General features: G+C 59.3%; 1 protein-coding gene across 2 annotated transcripts in view; it reads left to right on the plus strand.

Annotated features, from left to right (window-relative positions):
- CAMSAP1 (calmodulin regulated spectrin associated protein 1) overlaps positions 1 to 18,208 on the plus strand; it is a 56,833-nt gene that overhangs the window by 12,445 nt on the left and 26,180 nt on the right. For both annotated transcript variants that reach the window (XM_046022187.1, XM_046022188.1), the window contains 3 exons: positions 8,747 to 9,009; positions 9,961 to 10,122; positions 17,537 to 17,617. In XM_046022187.1, coding sequence (XP_045878143.1) covers positions 8,747 to 9,009; positions 9,961 to 10,122; positions 17,537 to 17,617 — 506 coding nt within the window. The remainder of the gene's footprint in view (positions 1 to 8,746; positions 9,010 to 9,960; positions 10,123 to 17,536; positions 17,618 to 18,208) is intronic.

Consider the following 18,208-nt stretch of genomic DNA (forward strand, 5'->3'; position numbering starts at 1 on the left):
CATTTTGTCAATACACCATGTTGTTTTGTCCTCAAATTTTGCCCCCCCCCCCAGTTTTATTTTTCTGCCGAGAACTTTTATCATCTCATTTATTTCCAGAGTCCTGACCTTGATCTTGTAGAGCCTGGTTGTAGTCCGTGCTTTAAAGTCTGGTCATTCTGACATCGGGGTCATCCAGGATTGGCATCTGTTGCTTGAGTCCCCCCCTACCCCCCCCGAGAATTGGCCACATTTTCCTATTTTTTATTTTATTGTTTAAAAAGATTTTATTTATTTGTCAGAGCGAGCACACAGGCCGACAGAGTGGCAGCAGAGACAGAGAGAAGCAGGCTCCCTGCGGATGTGGGGCTTGATCCCAGAAAGCTGGGATCATGACCTGAGCCAAAGGCAGCTGCTTAACCCACTGAGCCACCCAGGCGCCCCTATCTTATTTTTAAAAAGATTTGTTTATGTATTCAAGGTCATCTTGGTCCTTTGGGTCTCTTCCACATGCTTGTAGCTCAGGGTTGTCTGGTTTCATCCATGGAATTAGGGATCCCCTTCCTGGCTCTCTCTTTTCTTGGATTCTCCCTACACTTTCTGGCTCCAAGAAGTCCCTCTCCACCGGCTGGAAGGACGGGGCTTCAGGTGGAGTCCTAGCTGCCCCTGATGCCACCGTGCAGCCCCAGCGTGCCTGGGGCGGGGCGGCCAGCGAAGCCAGGTGGGAGAGCAACAGCTTCCCTCACGTCCTCAGACCACGGAGGCCCCTCCCCTCTCGTGTTCCGGCTCCTGCACTGTCCCCATCGTCCTGTAACCAGGGCAGGCTGGAAGGAAGAGGGGAAATCAAGCCCGGGTCCCACTTGCCAGCATGCAGGGCCCTTCCCTCGGTCCTCTGGCAGGAAGGACCCGGTTTGCGTCAGAATTTTGGCTGTGCGCCCCCCGTGCGGTGCTGCATCGGCCGCCCTCGGCTCAGAGGCAGGAGAGGAGCTGGGTACAGAGCGGGGGACCCCGTAAGTGTTGCTCCTTCGGGCTGCTCGCACAGTCGCCTGCTGTTGTTGGCTTCGAGAACCCTCCCGTGGCTGCTTTTGGTTTCCTGCAGAGTTCATGGTGGTCAGTGGGGAGAGGCCGTCCTGACCTCCTTCAGCCTGGCAGTCCCGCAGGCCCAGGAGCCGGCTTCTCCCGCTTGTTGTCTCTGCTGGCTTTGTGCAGGACCTCCTGTCGTTCTGCTACTCCGCTTCTTGTCATTTGTGCTGAGTGGATGAGGTGTCTGGGGGATGGCAGGGCCCTCGGAGGTCTGAGACGGAGCCTTCCTCTGGGAGGAGAGTGCGTTTGTAGACCCTGGCCCCAGTCGCCGGTCACCTCCCTCTCGTGTGCGGCTCCGGCTGCTCTCTGGGGCTGCTGAGCTCTGGTTCAAGCCTGTTCTTGGGGTGCGGCCTTTGGGGTTTTCAGCCGAGAGTGTCTGCGAGGTTACCCGGGTTCCCTGCTGTTTGTCCCGCCCTGCAAATCCAAATTTTGCCCTTAAAACTTGAAAGGCTAGAAATGTGGCTTACTCTTTTTCACTTTTTCTTTTTATTTCTTTTTTTGAGATTTTGTTTATCTGAGAGAGCCGAGCCAGAAGCAGAGGCACAAGTCAAGGGGAGGGCAGAGGGAGAAGCTTCCCCGAGCTGCAGTCCGACACGGGGCTCGATCCCGCAACCCTGAGATCATGACCTGAGCTGAAGGTAGACCCTTCACAGACTGAGCCCCCGGCGCCCCAGCTGCAGGGTCCTCCTGGGACACAGGGTGGCCCGGACAGCATGCTGCAGCAGCGTGGGCTCTCTGGAACGTGTCCAGTGACCTTGTCCTCGTCAGCTAGCCGGACCCCCGACGGCGTCAGTTCTGTGTGCACCGTCTGGGATGTGAGGCCTCCCGGTACTGGACACTGCTCTCCGCGCGGGTGTGTAAGGATCCCAACTTGGTGTCTGGTCACGAGTCTTCCCTGACCCGATGCGGGGCCTGCTGTCGGGCGCCCGCGGTGGAACCCCTGGGGTGGTGGCTGCGGGTGCTGTCTCTTCCCTGGGGAGAGGGACGAGCACTTCCTGGGGAGTCTCTGAGGTGTGAGCTAGGAGGGTCTTGCCAGGACACTGGCGCTGGGGTTTGTGCTCAACCCTTCCCTCCCCTAGGCACCGTCCTGGTCAGAGGTCAGAGAGCTGTTCTCCGAGTTGTACTCCGTTGGGGGGGGGCAGGGGCGGGGCCTGCCCAGGGCTGACAGGTCTGCTTCCCGCGGTGCTGGGCCAGGGCCGCAGTGTCTCCCCCCCGGGGGTAGCGCTGTGTGGTCCGCAGCCCCCTCTTCTCTTTAGCAGTGCCCGGCCCTCCTCTGCTCTGGTCTTGGGTTTCCCTCCACTCTGGGACTTCTTTTCTATTTATGTATTTATTTGACAGACAGAGATCACAGGCAGGCAGAGAGAGGAGGAAGCAGGCTCCCCGCCGAGCAGAGAGCCCGATGTGGGGCTCGATCCCAGGACCCTGAGATCATGACTGGAGCCAAAGGCAGAGGCTTTAACCTACTGAGCCACCCAGGTGTCCCCTGGGACTTCTTTTTAATGGAGTTTCTCAGAGTTTTGTGTTAGTGTTTTCATTCATTTAAGAAACGTTTGCTCTTCCTTCTTGGAGCATGCTCGTAAACACCGGTCGGTCCCCGTCAGAGGACTCGGACGTTTGGGCCCTCGCGGAGTCAGGGGTCTCTTGAGTGCGGTTCCTGTTTTCTTGGCGGAGTAAATCCGGATCATGTTTTGGGTGTTCTGACTCTGACATGTGAGACCCTGGATCCTGTTAAGATCTAGAAAGTTTTCTTTCTTTTTTTTTCTTTATTAAATTTTTAAACTTTTTTATAAACACGTAACATATTTTCCCCCAGGGGTACAGGTCTGTGAACTGCCAGGTTTACACACTTCGCAGCGCGCACCGTAGCACACGCCCTCCCCGGTGTCATCGCCCAGCCTAGAAAGTTTTCTTTAAACCGTCCGCCCAGTTAGGCAGAGACCGAGTCTGCCTGCCTCGTGTGCCGCTCAGCTCCGTGTGCGTTTGGTCCTGAAAGGCCTGGGCCCCTCTGGCCAGCCCACAGGACACCACAGTGAATCCTGGGTCCCCGTGTAGTTCTCAAGTCGTTGCTGTGCCGATCCCGTTGGGGTCACACCGGGGCCACTCGGGTCGTGTGGGACAGGACGCACAGATTTGGGGATTCCCTATGCAGCATCCGCTCCTGCTTTCTGAGGTGGGGGGTTCCCAGGGTCTGTCCTCCTGGTCTGGCTGGAAGATGAGTCTGTGCTTCCTGCCACCGAGACGGCCCCAGCACAGCGGGGCGGGGAGAGCGCGCACGGGGCGCCTGCTTGCACGGCTGTCGGCTGCGGCTTCGGTGCTGAGCTTGGTGGCTGTAGGGGCAGGAGGGTCCGCGGATTCCCCCCAGCACAGCCGCTCGGCTTTCCTGCATTCCCCGTGTAGGCGTGGGCTGTGGGCAGATTCGAAGGCCTCTGGCCGGTTTTACTGCCCTTAGGATGATTTGTGGGGCTTGTCCCCATGCGTCCCCGACGAGAAGCGGCATAGGTGTCCTTGATGGGGATCGTCACAGCCGCCTCTGGAACCTCAGAGTGGTGCGAGCGCTGACGTCTCGGCCCCCGCCCGCGGTGGAGATGGGCTGCGGCAGGGCACGGCGGGGCTGCTGAAAGCCCCGGGCTGAGGTGCTGTCCTGCGGGTCGTGGGCGGCTGGGTGGTCTCTGCTGTCCTCAGACCCCGCTGGAGCCTGCTGGGGTCTTGGGCTTCAGTGGGGGGGGGGGAGCTGGGTGTTGGCGGGGGGTTCCTTTGCCTGGTGGCGGGGCGGACAGCGACAGATGGGCGCTTCCTTGACGTGCCTCTTCAACCTCTTAAAGTCCTCGAGGTCGTGTGGAGGAGAGCGGCCGCTAACCCTTGCGTGAGACCCATGGACTCCAGCTCTGCCCTCCGCACCGTGACTCCGGTCTCTGCCTTGGACAGAGGACATGCCCTTAGCCCCTGAGGATCTGGGAGGCCCGGTGGCAGGAGGCGCTGCCCTCTGTCGCCTGCGCACCTGCTGCCGTCTCCGCTTCCCCCACCTCCTCCCTCTGCGGGGGCGGCGGGCCCGAGCCCTCCCATCACCCACACTGCCTTCGCCGACGTGCACCTGCGGGTCCTAGCCCTGTGTCGCTGGCCATCCACAGTGTGCCTGCTGCCACCGCAGGCCTGTGTCAGCGGGACCCCTGTCCCCCAGACCGCGCTCTCGTGGCCCCACGTTCCGCTCGGTTGCCAGGCATCGCCCTCCCACTTGGAAGCCTCCTGCCTTCCAGCCGTCTGCTGGGAGCGCCTTCGGCTCGTGGCCTCTGCCCTCACACCCACCTGCTGCTTCCCCCTTCCTGCCTTCTGTCTGTCCTTCCGTCCGTCCTTTCCTTCCTTCTGTCCATCCCCCTCAGCCAGAGATGGGGCCACCACTCAGGCCTCGGTCTGCCGGCTGTGCTCCCGTGGTCGCGGTCGGTCAGAGCTGCTCCCACGGTCGCGGTTGGTCGGAGCTGCTCCTGCCGCCGCCTGCAGGCCCCCTGCCGCCCTCAAAGCCATGGGAGGCGCTGGCCCTCAGCAGCCCCTCGGCCTGTGCCCGCCTCAGCCGGCTCCTCCAGGGCGGGTGCTGCCTTGCACTCGTAAACCCACGGGCACCTTCCAGCCTCTTGGGTCTTGTGTTGCGGACCACTGCCGCTCGGATGTGTTCCCTCTCTGACCCCGCCTTCTGGGGCACCCCCTGCCCTGACCTCTTCTCCGTGTCCGGGCTGGGCAGCCATCCGCGGGCGGTGCGCCCTGTGCACGCTGACCCCGTGGCCGCCCTGACGATTCCTGGGGCGTGGGTCCCAGCCACCTCCTTTCTCCCGTGCTTGGGTCACTGGGTTTTTTGCCTCTGCTGAGACCTCTGCGAGAGCCCCCTGGATGCCACAGAGCTGTCGTGCCTGGCGGAGAGCGTCCTTCTCGCCTGGCCGTCCCCCGTGCCTCTGGTTTTCGAGTTAGCAGAAGCCCCCGTCCTGCATCTCGTCGGCCAGGTGGGCAACTTGCCGTCTTCCTTGGTCGCACCGCAGACCTGGTGCCCCTCCCGCCGCTGCCTGTTCACAGCCAGCCCCCGTCACTCGGGCCGCTGACTGCAGTAGGGCTCTGGCGGCTAGCGACCCCTGTCCTCCGACTGCCCCGATCCCCCGGGGCTGGTCGCCCCCGTTACTCTAGGCCCCCCGAGCACCTGTGCCCGCCTCAGTGCCTGACGGCCCCATGGACACCCCGAGTCCCTCCTGTGCGGGCAGTGGGTAGGGGCCTAGTCGGTCGCCTGGTGGGCGAGTAACAAAGCGGCCACAGGCCGGCTCCTCCTGCGGCCTGGGGCCGTGGTTTCCCGGAATCCTCTCGTCAGGGTCCTGGCTTCATGTGTCCCTCGTGTGTCATCGTCCCTGCCCCCCATCCTGCCTCGTCGGCTGCGCACGGCCTGCTCCCTGCCCTCCGGTGCCGACCTGGGGTCTCATCTGTGCCCCACTGCACCCTGTCCCCGTCTGCGTGGTGCCCAGAGCCTTGTGTCCGTGTCAGTTGGTGACTGCTCAGTCGTCTGAAGAGGCCCTGCCCCGGGCGGTGGCTCTGCCTCGTTTGACCCCTCGCTTCTGCACGTTTCTGGCTCCCAGGAGGTGCTCAGTAATGAGCCCTAAACAAACGGGTAATTGTGACCAACTGGTCTTGGGTCGTAGAGGAGAGGGAGAGTCAGTCACTGGGCATAGGCCCAAGACGCTTGCAAGTTGTCTTTTTTTAAACTGGTTGTTGACTCAGTAAAACCGGTGGGAAATTTCAGAATGTGCCCAAGCAGTCCTGGCAGGCGCTGAGCCCCGAAGCGGCTGGTTAGCTGACTCTGCTGGAGAGGGGGTGGGGTGGGGGGGGCTGGTGCGGCCCTGGGGGTGGGGTACAGGGACCCGCCGGGACACGGGGCAGCAGGGGCCCGTGTCGACGTCCAGAGTGTGTACCTGGAGCGGATCATCATTTTCCCGTAACTGCCAGGGTCCTGAGCCCGCAGGTTAGGTGAGTCAGGCGTGGGACTCATGTTCATGTCCTTACGTGATTAAAAAGCGGTTTATGTGAAGCAACTCATAGTGATTATTATTTTATTTATTTATTTGACTGAGAGATCACAAGCAGGCAGAGAGAGAGAGGGAAGCAGACTCCCCACAGCAGAGAGCCCGATGTGGGGCTCGATCCCAGGACCCTGAGATCGTGACCTGAGCCGAAGGCAGAGGCTTAACCCATCGAGCCCCCCAGGCGCCCCTGTAGTGATTATTTTTGAAGCTTCCACTAAGTGGGCCTCCTGTGGAAAAGAGAAGGGAGCTGCGGGGCATGATGGGTGCTCTGTCCAGCCTTGCCGGCTTCCGGGGTTCAGCTCGAGTGTCTTTCTGCCCCTATGTTCCAGGACCCCTGTCCTTCCTAGGGCCAGCCCCTCGCTGTGCCTGTGTCCCATCCTCTCCATGGCAGTGGCTGCCAGTGTCTGGATCTGTTTCAAAGCGGAAGCCCGCCAGAGTTGCTTGCCAGAAGGTTGGCAGGAAGAGAACTGGATGACCCTGAAGCTTTAGGTTTGAGCAGCTGACCTTGAGACGGATTGGCCCAGGAGGGCGGGCGGGGGAGGTGAAGGTCGGGCTAGGCTCCGTGGTGGCAGCCTCCACCTGCCAGTCCCCAGGGGGCAGAGGGGTGGAGGAGCTCAGGGGAGGGGCTGGCGTCAGGTCATCGTCAGGGCGTGCAGATGACGAGGTCCCCTGCCTGGTGAAGTGGGGAGTGCCCCTTCCAGTGTTTGGAGAAATGGGGAGCCAGCAGAGGGGATGGAGGTGGGGCAGGCGTGGAGAGAGGCAGGACACTTGGGGGGGGGGGTCCCGAGGTCCCGGTGCTGGCTGGTCCCACCGCCCCTGCCCAGGGCAGCCTTGTGTGTTTCCCCTGAAAATGTCCTCGGACCGGGGACTCCCTGGCTCAGTGTCCTCCCCTGACTTCTGTCCTGCTGGGGACCAGGTCTGGCGTCCTCCACGTGTGTCCTCCCAGGCTGCTCTCTGCTCCCTGGGATGGCTCCTGTCCCTGCCTTGGCACCCGGTCCCTGCCTTGGCCGCCCCCCACTCGCACGTCCCGATCACCTACCAAGAAAGCGGAAATCTTCTCCCTGTGTTTCGCACTGGTCCTCTCTTCTTTTGTAGTTGGTACGGTCTGTTGTGATTCAGAAGCCTGGGCGATTTCCAAATAGGATCGGCTCTGACAGGGTACATTCATTCTGGAGCCTGGGCTGGTTTGTCCTGAGGCAAGGGTGTGTCCCTCTGGTCCTGGTCCTCCCTGCCGGCTGGGCTACCCTGATGCTCTCATGGGGCTTCGAGCCAGGAGCTTGGAAACACGAGGGCAGCGTACAAGGTAGCTACTGTCGTGGCAAGTGAGCGCCAAGGAGACAGCGACGCGGAGGAGGCCCAGAGCCGCAGTGAAGTGACTCAGCGCTCTGAGAACAGTGCGGGGGACAGAGGGGGCGGGGCAGGGGGGGCAGGCGGAGGGTGTTTTGGGGGTCCCTGGCAAGGTGGCCTCTTCCTCAGGCGGTGCCACAGAGAGTGGGGCCGGAGCCTGGACCGTGCAGGGAGAGGGCATGCTGCCGGCCCCGGGTCTCAGCCCTGGGAGTCTCGGGTTTCCTTCAGTAGCCTCCCCGGAGAGACTGGGCTTGTCGGAAGCCTTCCACAGGTGGGATGGTTCCAGGGCTCGACCGGCGTGTGTGCGGGAGGTCTCAGGCTGGAGAGGTAAAGGTCTGCGGGCCTCTCCAGCGGAGACCTGCCTCTGTGTGGGCTGTTTCCCAATCCACTTGAGTACAGTGTGTCCCCACTCTTGGGGGACAGCCGTTGACGTCGTGCAGGGTGAGTGTGAGGGACACCACAGGGCCGGCCATTCCAGCCATTTAGAAAGTGAGTGTCCCCAGCTGTGCACAGACAGCCGGTGTGTTCACGCGGGAGGTGGTGTAGACACCGACTCCGGCTGCGTTTGTGGTTGGTTTCTGCCGCTTGTGACCTTGAGCACGTGGTGTACTCGCTCTGTGCCTCCGTTTCCCCATTTGTAATGCAGAGACAGAAGTCTCGATTTGATGGAATTGTGGTGATGCTTCATGGACACGGCTTGGGTGGCCCTGGTGCTGCCTGGTCCAAAGTCGGGTGAAGGCCCGGCGCCGCTGTTTTGGCTTCGGCACGGTGGCCAAAGGCCCGGCCTTCTCGTCTGTAAAGACCCCAGTGTTTGGCCTCGCTGTCCTCTCCAGCTGGGTGTCAGAGGAAAGATGCGCTCGGCTCCCTTCCCGCACTGATGTCGGCTGTCCCACGGGGCCACCAACTGCTGGGTGGTCCCAGGTGCCGCACGTGTCGCCTGTGGCGGGACCAGGTGCCCTGCCGCCCAGCCTCACTGTGTCTCGGTTGATTTTTGCCTCCATTACCCGCTTTGGGCCCCACACCTACTTCTCGTTCCCCTGTGTCGGGACAGTTGTTCACTGAGGTTGTGGTGGGGAAGTTGCCCCAGGCTGTGCCTCGCCCAGGCTGCCCGTCCCTGCGGGGGTAAGCAGCCGTTGCCTCTGCCAGGGGAGAAGGCGTGGGAGTGTGCGGTCCTGGGGTCTCTCTACGTCGTGAGTCACCCTTCGGGATCAGTGGCAGCTCTGTCCTCTGTTAGTGTTTTGAACGGACGCGTCGCGCTCACGTGGTCCTCTCTTCCCTTGGCTCAGATAACATCCCCGAGGACCTCAGGGACCCCTTTTACATTGACCAGTATGAGCAGGAGCACATCAAACCGCCCGTCATCAAGCTCCTGCTGTCCAGTGAGCTGTACTGCCGTGTTTGCAGCCTCATCCTCAAGGGGGACCAGGTGGCCGCCCTTCAGGGACACCAGTCTGTCATCCAGGCCCTGTCCCGGAAAGGGATTTACGTGATGGAGAGTGATGACACCCCCGTGACGGACCCCGACCTCAGCCACGCACCCATAAAGATGGTGAGTTTCCTGCGCTGTCGCCGCGGGGACTGCTTTTAGGGCTGCTAGGGCCACGGCCACCAGCACGGCGCCCCGGCCTGTCCTGCTGCCGGCTGTCCGCCTGTGGCTCAGCTGCGCGTGGCGCGGTCGGCCCGAAACTTGAGGCACAGGTGGCTCGGGCGCGAGAGTCCCGCGGGCTGGCCCAGTGCGCGTGTGCGGGTGAGGCCCCGAGCTGTGCGTGTCTCGGGGGGCCCGGGCTGCAGAGAGTGGGGAAGGAGCCGCTTCCTCTCCGCGCTTGTCGGCGTCGGGAGAGCTCTGGACGCCGAGCGTGGGCTGAGGCCTGTTAATAGAAACATCTGCAGGCAGAGGTTTTGCGGTGTCGTGCCCACCCGTCCCCAAGCCCGTCCTGTTGGGTTGTTCCATGCGTATCGCGTGCGTGTCCCGATACGGAAGGAAACGTGCCTGTCTCCGCATCCCCATTTCCCTTGAGGCCGCACCGCTGTGGGACCGCGCAGGCGCTCTGCGCCGGTTCCCTGCTCCCACGTTGGTGCTTGGGCTGGTCACTGGCGTTTTGCATTCTGTGGCTTTTCACTCGTGGGCTTTGTGACGATGTGTTGGGCGAGTCAGGAGGCTGTTCCTCGGTTCTGGGAAGAAAGGGTGCAAAGGTGTGCTGTGCTGTGAGCCTTCAGGGCTCCCGACTGGCACCTGGGGGCCTGTTCGTGGTCCCGTGGCCTCAGACACACCTCTTCCCCTTGGACCTTTTGTCTCAGCCCCGGAACAGGGATGCCCCCCTTGGGGCTCTCCAGGTTGCCATGGAGATGAGAAAGGCACGGGGCCCTCCACACCACAGAGTGCCGAGTTGGCCAGAGCCTGGGGACGGGTAATGTGCAGATAACGACCTTGAAAGAACGGAACTGGTTGGAGCCTGCGAGCCGAGTCCGTGTTGAACCTGACTGTTGCTTCTGCTTCCAGAGCGCCCACATGGCGATGGTGGACGCCCTCATGATGGCCTACACCGTGGAGATGATCAGCATCGAGAAGGTGGTGGCCAGCGTCAAGCGCTTCTCGACATTCAGCGCCTCGAAGGAGCTTCCGTACGACCTCGAGGACGCCATGGTGTTCTGGGTGAACAAGGTGAGAGCCGGGGGCCGCGGCCAGGGCGGGCACGAGGGGCTGCAGTCGTCTCCCCGAGCAGTGCGAAGGGCTGGGCGCCCCTTGGGTGGCAGGTGCTGTCTCCACAGGGGACGGGAGGCACCTTCCTCGCGTGTCGCGTTGAGAACCAGCCCCTGGTGGGGCCCGTGGGGGCAGGAGCGAGCGCGCCGTGCGCGCCGTGCGCCTGCGGCCCTGCGGACCGAGAGGGCTCCGCGCCTGGCCGTGGAAAGGAGGGGTGTGAGTGGGGCACGAGCAGCAGCACGCCTCTCGGCCTGTCGAGGTTCATCTCCCTGCCTCTGGGCGTTCAAGGAGGCCTTGAGTTTACAAGGCGCTTCGGCGATTAAGAGAAAAGTGGTATTTTCCCGAGTGCTGTTTCCCCCCTTGAGTTTAGGGGCTGCCAGTGTGGTCTGCAGAGTGTGGAAGTCGTGGTAGTGGCCTGTGTTACTGATGGGGTCACCTCACCAACGCTTTTCAGTTATAAGCATCCTTATTTGCACGTGTGCACTGGGGGACGCTTGGGTCCTAAAGCAGAGGGAACAGAAGACGGAGTTGTGGGGCGCCTGGGTGGTTCAGTGGGTTAAGCCGCTGCCTTCGGCTCAGGTCATGGTCTCAGGGTCCTGGGATCGAGCCCCACGTTGGGCTCTGCTCAGCGGAGAGCCTGCTTCCCTTCCTCTCTCTCTGCCTGCCTCTCTTGTGATTTCTCTCTGGTCAAATAAATAAAATCTTTAAAAAAAAAAAAAGAAGACGGAGTCGTGCCCTGTCACGCTGTTTGAGTGTGCCACGAGTTGTAAAGGACTTCCTTACACAGCCGTGCATGCGTTCTTTACAGTGTAAGGCTTTAGTAAGAGGCGAGGTGAGGATCCGTGGCCGTGGAATGAGTCCAAGAACATGGCGAAGCCCGGCCCTGGTGTGTGGGTCGGCTCCTTTGAAAGGGCCTCCCTCGTTGTCCTGGGAAGCAAGGCCTTATGTGAAGTGCCTGTCGTGACTTCTCGCTAAGACGCCCATTGTGTACTTGGTTTCCCGCCCAGGTGTAGGTCAGCGGGATCAGATGGAGGACCAGACGACCTAGAGTCCTGCCCAGTGAGGCAGAGGGCTTCTCCACGGTTCACTGGAACCTCTGGGTCCTGGTGTGGACTTGGAAGCTGGCCATGGCCCAGCAGGTCGCCTCTTGGTGGGGGCTGCATGTCTTACTTGTCGTTTGTGTAATCCCACGTGTGTCGGAAGCGCCCACAAGAACTTGGTTAAAAAATGATGTTTGGGGCTGCTGCATGTTTCCATGGGAAACTGAACCCCGAGTGATTCTTTCCTTCTTTTTTGTCTTGAGAGCAAGAGGTAGGGAGGGACAGAGGAAGAGGGAGCGAGACACTCTTAAGCAGGCTTCATGGAGTGTGGCGTCCGTTGCGGTGCTCCGTCTCGCCTCCTGAGATCATGAGCTAGGGTGAAACCTCGAGTCCGCCGCTTGGCCAAGCGAGCCCCGCCCGCGCTCACCAGGACTGTTCCGTACATCCAGCGTGAGCTTCTGTGGTCAGGCCTTCGGGCGTGTGTGTTCTTACCGGTGACCTACGAAGCTGTGTTGGTTTCAGGAGGTCGGCACAGCGGTTTGACAGCTCGCTCCCCGCCGCGGTTGCTGCAGACGGAGCCGCTGTCCGTCGCCACGCGGCCTCCGCAGGGCCCTTGTGCCCGATGTTACCCCTTTCCTCACCGCTGAAGTTCAAGTTCTAGCCTCCCCCCCAACAACTTTCATCGAGTTTTTCCCTTTGTAGACAAAATGACATGGTCATTATAGAAAATTTAGAGAACACGGTGCGTAAACAGAATCAAATATGTATTTGCTGTAACCTTACCAGCTGGAAATGTAGTGTTTTAGTATAGATTCTCATCGTTCTTGTTCATTTGGACGTTTATGTAGGCTTAAGGGCGCAACTGGGTGCTTCCAGCTGCTGGGCCCCAAGCAGAGGCTTGCCGTTGGCGGGATGGGGGGCGTGTACCTGCCGCCCGCCTGCTGTCGTCTCCGGGGGCTACGGAGGCCGCCGTGTGCGTTTTTCTCCTGCATGCGACTGGTGGCCAGTGGTCGCCGCGTAGCTGAGGTTTGTTTTTACAGGCTTTAGACTGGTTTCTGCAGGTTCTGAGTGTAGCGGTCGGACTGGTTTTTCATACTGTTGGTCCATGAAGGCGTCTTATTCCGTGACTTCCCTTAGATCGGAGATGGCTGAGAAAGAACTTGCCATTTTTAAGGGAGAAACATAGCGTCATCTTTTACTTTTATGTTTTCATTCACTGGTCAAATCAAAGTTTAAAAAATAGGGTATATGTTTGGCTACTTCCTTTTTTTTTTGGTAAATTGTTATCTTTGGTCATATTTCTTTGGGGTGGGGTGTATTCCTTTTCTCCCCGACGTGATCACGTTTCGCATATTTTAGGGTTGCCCTCCACGTTGCTGTGTTTTTGCGCACAGTTCCCCAGGTTCTCGTTGCCTCTGTTTGCCTGCGGGCCGTGGCTGCGGTGCGGAAGGTGGCCGTCGTGTGGTCCGGCAGCGTCACTTGGCGGTTCACAGCTGTTTTCTGGCACTAGCCTCTGTTTTGAAGAAAGCCCTGCTTCTGGTGCATCTGCCTCTGGTCGGCATTGCCGTACCGTTCAGTATTCGCTCACGGGACCTTCCCCTTAGGTCCCCGGCGGCCTCCTGTGGTCACGTGGCCTGCTGGGGATGGATCTGCAGTCAGGGGTGACATACTGTGACTAGGAACGACATTGTCACAGCCCGCAACCCTTTTCTTGAGTGCCACACTTTGGTTTTCCTGGAGTTAATACTTGCTTCCGTTTTGTGGTGACTTTGCTTTGTCCCTGCCCAGTAGTTTCCGTGTCGCACTAGTCCTTTAGTGTTTCCACGTGGACACAAGCTTCGTACGTTGATGGGTTTTCCCTCCTGCGTGTTCTTCGACGCTGGCCGAGTGCGGAGCTCTGGCCAGGGCCGCCGCGCTCACGGCTTCCCCGCGATTTCGCTCCAGCACGGGCTTGCGGTGTCAGACGGGGGCTCCTCTGGGGTGTGAGGAGGGACGCTCTCGGCACTCGGGGTTTCCCCGGAGCTGTGACGGGCCGCGAGCTCCCCACAGCCTTTCCCACGTGGACGCCAGTGGCTGTGGGTCCTCGGGTGCTGGCGGCTTAGAAGGGGGCCCGGAAGCCTTCCCTCCTTCGTTTTGCGGTGGGTTTTCTCCCCACTGAAAACTGCTGCGTGTTCAACGTGTTCAGGTTCTCGGGAGCTCACGCAGGAGCTTTCTCCCGGCGTCGGTGTGCAGTGCCTGAGGAGATCTGGGTCTTCTTCGAAGCTGTGGTTGTAGACAGTGTGTTCCCCAGGTTCCTGCCGGGTGAGTACGCCTGGGTGCAGATTTTGGCTTTTCTCACGGCCGGGTTGGCCCGTTTTCACTTGGGAAGGTGTTTCTGTGGGTTCGCTTCCTTTCTGTGTCTGGGCGCTGTCTCCCCCCCAGCCACTGTGGAGGGACACGCTTGTCCGGCGACCTCTGGGTTTTTTCCTCTCTGGCATCACTTCTCGGGACTGTGCTGCCCAGCCCAAGTGGCTCGGTGGTTGCCACCTAGGCTCTTGCCTACCTGCCAGCTGGCACTTGCCTCACCACCGTCTGGAGAGCCCTTGGCGTCCGTGCCGGGCCGGCCCCCGGCCTCCCTCTCAGCGGGTGCCGCTGTGCCGGGAGCGTGTCCGGACATGGCCGCGTGCTCAGAAAGGCTGCGGCTTTGCCCACGTTCCCAGCTTCTGAGCAGGCCCCTTTCCCTCCCGCTGGGTCACCGAGCACTCTGGAGGGGGCTGGGGAATTGCCCTCCCTAGGGCTGGGACTCACCACTGAGCTGTTCTCCAGAGTCCGTGCTCTCAGCGTGTGACCGAGCTGTCCTCTGTCCTGGAGTTCTGGAGTTCTACCAGGACCGTCTTGCTGTGGCTTTTCCCATTTTTCTTGATGGCTGGCCAGTTGCTTAGTCTTTGACAAACAAACAGAGCCCAGCTTCACTGCTCTGTGTCTGAGTTTTGACAAGTGGCTGTGTGTTTAACCCTCACAGTCAGGGTGGCACCTCCGTCACGTCAGAGTCCCTTTGTGCCCTGTGCAACTAGTCCTGCAGCCTAGATCACTGCTGCTCTGTTTTCTGCCCTGCGAGTTAGCGTTCGCTCTTGCAGGTTTTGTATGTGCTCAGTTTGCGGATGGCTTCTTCCGCGGAATGAAACGGTCCTGAAATCGATCCTCGCTAGCGTCTGCCCGCGGTTTTCTTTCCCAACTCAGGAGGGTTCCGTTGTATGAGCAGAGCGTGGCTTCCTGGTCCCCCGCGGATGGGCACTGCGCTTGTTCCCAGGGTCGGTCTCTTGTGACTGACGCTGCCAGGGACACCGCGCACAAGTCCCCACGCGGGTGTGTTTCGTTGAGTAGCGCGCATGGAGGAGTAGGGCTGCCGGGTCAGCGGCGCGGACGTACGACCGACCGTTGGAAGAGACTGCTGGAGTGTCTTCGCGAGTGACGAATCTCCCGCTACCGAGGGGGCCCCGGTGGCCCCAGCCGTTGCCAGCCCTTGGCCTTGTCAGTCTGGGCGCCGCTGGAGCGGACGTGTGCAGCCGGCGTCCCCCGGCTTCCTCCGCTCCTTCCCGAGGACTGGGGACGCTTGCAGGTCGTCCGGGGTTAGCCGCGTGTTCAAGGATGCTGCCCGACTTCGCGTTTTGTCTTTAATTCTGTCAGTTTGGGTGAATTGCGACTTCCAAGGAATCGCAGTTTTACTTAAGTGATTGAATTAAATTATTACCCCTTCAGTGCGTGCGTGTCTGTAGTGACGCCTCCTCTTGTTGCTGTCACTTGAGTTTCTTTCCTCGGTTTGGTCTGGTTTGTCATCTTCTGTGATCTTCTAAAAACACGCTTTAGATTTTTACTGATTTCATTTACTATTTAACGTCTCTTCCTTTTTATTTTGGATTTGCTTTGCTCTCCTCTCTGGTCGAAGACAGAAAGTGAGCTCTTGCAGCGCGCCAGCCTGTAGCTCTCCAGCAGGAGCGCCCCCGTTTGCGTGCTGAGGCGCTCGTCCTGCCCCCCTGCGGCTTACCTGGAGTGCGGGGCTGAGTCTGGGCGGCTGCTGGGCTCCTGCGGTGCTCAGGTTTCGCACTCTCTGGTGCTCACACAGTAGAGTCCGCGATGGCAGCCCTGACTCTGTTGGGGGCTGACGGTCTGTGGCGTGGCTTTCTTGAGTGCTCGGCGGGTGCGGGGACACGGCGCGTGCTGTGCTGGTGTTGCGGGGTGCTCTGCCGCGGGCGCCCCGTCCCGCCGCCACTGCGATGGTCCTTGCAGTCTCAGCGCCCGTCGTGGGTTCCGCTCTGCCGTGTTGGTGCTTGCGGCCTGCTGTTACACGTACCGTCGCTAGCATCTCTGTATCTCCTGGATGGATGAACCCTTTTGTCATCGGGGAGTGTCTCTCTCTCTCCCAGGTGCCCGTCCTTGTCCCCAGGGCCGCCTCCACTCCTGAAGCACAGCCGCCCGGCTTCCTAACCCCTGGTGCCTGTGCTCTGCCTTTCCGTTCCTCCTCTGTACCTTTTCACTCTGTTGTCTGTTTTCCCTTTTTTTTTTTTTTTTTAAGGATTTTGGTTTTCAGTAATCTCTACCAGCATGGGGCTCGAACACACAAGCCTCCAAGATCAAGAGTCCAGGCTCCACACTGAGCCAACCAGGCGCCCCTCTCTTGTCTTTCTCTTTAAAACGAGCACCGGCCTTGTCGCTGAAGTGTTCAGAGCAGTTACGTGTAAAGTGGTTCCTGAGACATCTGGGCTTGAGATCTGCTTTCCATTTTTCTCATTATTTCCTTTTCTCTCTTCTTTTATGGCTTGTGTCGGACTATTTCTCAGGACTCTGCTTTATCCAGTAGTTTTCGGGGGCTCGTTTAGGGTTTACAGTATGCATCTTTACTTCTGTACATGGACTTCAGATAAAGTGATACCATTTCACAAATGATGTCAGAAACGTCTTTTCTCTTCCTGACCTCTGTGGTGCTGTTGGCATTCGCTTCCCTGGAATCGCAGACGTACTACTTTGCTTTCAGCAGTTAGATAGCCTTTTTAAAAATCATTATTATTATTGTTGTTCTTTTAAAGATCTTATTTATTTATTGGACAGAGATCACAAGTAGGCAGGGGGCAGGCAGCGAAAGTGAGAGGGAGAAGCAGGCTCCCCGCCAAGCAGAGAGCCCAATGCGGGGCTTGATCCCAGGACCCTGAGATCATGACCTGAGCCGAAGGCAGAGGCTTAACCCTCTGAGCCACCCACATGCTCTGCCTGTGTTCTTGTTTAATAAAACATTCAGTTTCGGGTGCCTGGTGGCGCCTAAGTGACTGTCTTTGGCTCAGGTCATGATCCCGGGGTCCTGGGATCAGGTCCTGCATGGGGCTCCCTGCTCAGAGGGGAGCCTGCTTCTCCCTGTCCCTCTGCCCCTCCCCCTGCTTGTGCTCCCCCCACCCCCGTCTCTGTCAAATAAATAAATAAAATCTTTAAAAAAAATTAAGTTTGGAGCCCTTTCATCTGATTATAGTTTTGACCATACCCCTTGAACCATTAATGAGTATTTTTCTCCATGATTTTATTTTATTTATTTTTTTAAACATTTATTTATTTTGAGAGAGAGAGTACACGATATTTTGTACAAGTGTATTTTGAGAGGGAGCGTGCAGGCAGGGGCGGGGGAGGGGAGAGGGAATCCTCAAGCAGACTCCCTGCTGAGCCCAGAGCCGGACTTCCACCCTGGGGTCGACTTCGACCGGGGGGTTGTGAGCTCAGCCGAACCCGGGAGTCGCACGGTCAGCCGACTGAGCCACCCAGGCGCCCCCTGCGTATTATTTTATGGTTGCAGTTTTGATTTTATCTTTGGGTTAATCATCCAGGAGAGAATACTTCAATTTCTGAGAATTTGTATTAGTTGTTTAATTTTGTTTAGTACAGTTAAATCTTATGGTTAAAGTTGGTTTGGTGTCACATGTGACCAGGCAGGGAGCACATGGGACACCTGCTGGGCTCTGCCGCGGGCTGTCCCAGCCACACGGTCTCACAAGTGGCGTTTGCTGGTGGTGACAGTTTGCGCTGTCTCTGTGCCCCAGGCGTTCACCGAGGTGGCCCGCTGACCCTGTCGGGAGGTGACGAGCATCACACGGGCGGGCAGGGGCATGGAGTGTTTCGGGGAGCAGCAGGCCAGCTTTGGTCTCCCTGTGGAGCGACCGTGCCGTGGGGTCTTGCATCTGTGCGGTGGGCCTCAGGGATGCCTGTGCCCGTGGGAACGTGGACAAGCGGGGTGGGGTGCAGCTGGGGGGTGCAGAGGTTCGTGTGTGCAGATACTAAAGCCACAGCCCTTTTAATGCATTTTTCTTCTGCTTCAGGTAAACCTTAAAATGAGAGAGATAACAGAGAAAGAAGTGAAGTTGAAACAGCAGTTGTTGGAAAGCCCAGCTCACCAAAAGGTAAATTCAGCTCCTCTGGAGTGCGTCCAGCTAGTGTTCTCCGGGTTTCAAGAATTGTGTCAGTGCTCACTACTTGCTTCCTCTTTATTTGCACGCCCCCGCCCCACCCCTGCAGAGGAGTGAGGCCCGAGGTCTCCTGGGAGACCAGCTCCCTGCCTTGGGTGGGTGTGGTGGGCGTGGCAGGGCAGTCTGGGTTTCTTCCTGAGGGGGGGGTGGGGGGGGGTCATGTAGGTCACGTGGGAGGGAGAGGGAGATGTGGGAGGGATTAGAAACTCTGAATGGGGACGTATAGTGCTACCTGGGAATTAGCCTCTAGAAAGAGGAGAAAATCGCCTGCTGTCAGAGGTGCCCTCGAGAATCCTTTCTGTGGCCGGCGAGGTCGAGCGTGGCCGTGGTGTGTCTAGAGCCTGGAGCCCAGGCAGATAATGTTACGTGTCCCACGAAATGACACAGATGCGGCATATTCCATTCTCATTTCTGACCTTTCCTTCCCCTGCGATAGTATTTTTTTGCTAAGCAGGCATGTGACTGAACCCACATCCCTCAAACGCATGTACCATGTGGCCCGGTCACGTCTGTGGTCTCGGCGTC

The sequence above is a fragment of the Meles meles genome, chromosome 11 (assembly GCF_922984935.1).
Source record: "Meles meles chromosome 11, mMelMel3.1 paternal haplotype, whole genome shotgun sequence".
Classification (NCBI taxonomy): domain Eukaryota; kingdom Metazoa; phylum Chordata; class Mammalia; order Carnivora; family Mustelidae; genus Meles; species Meles meles.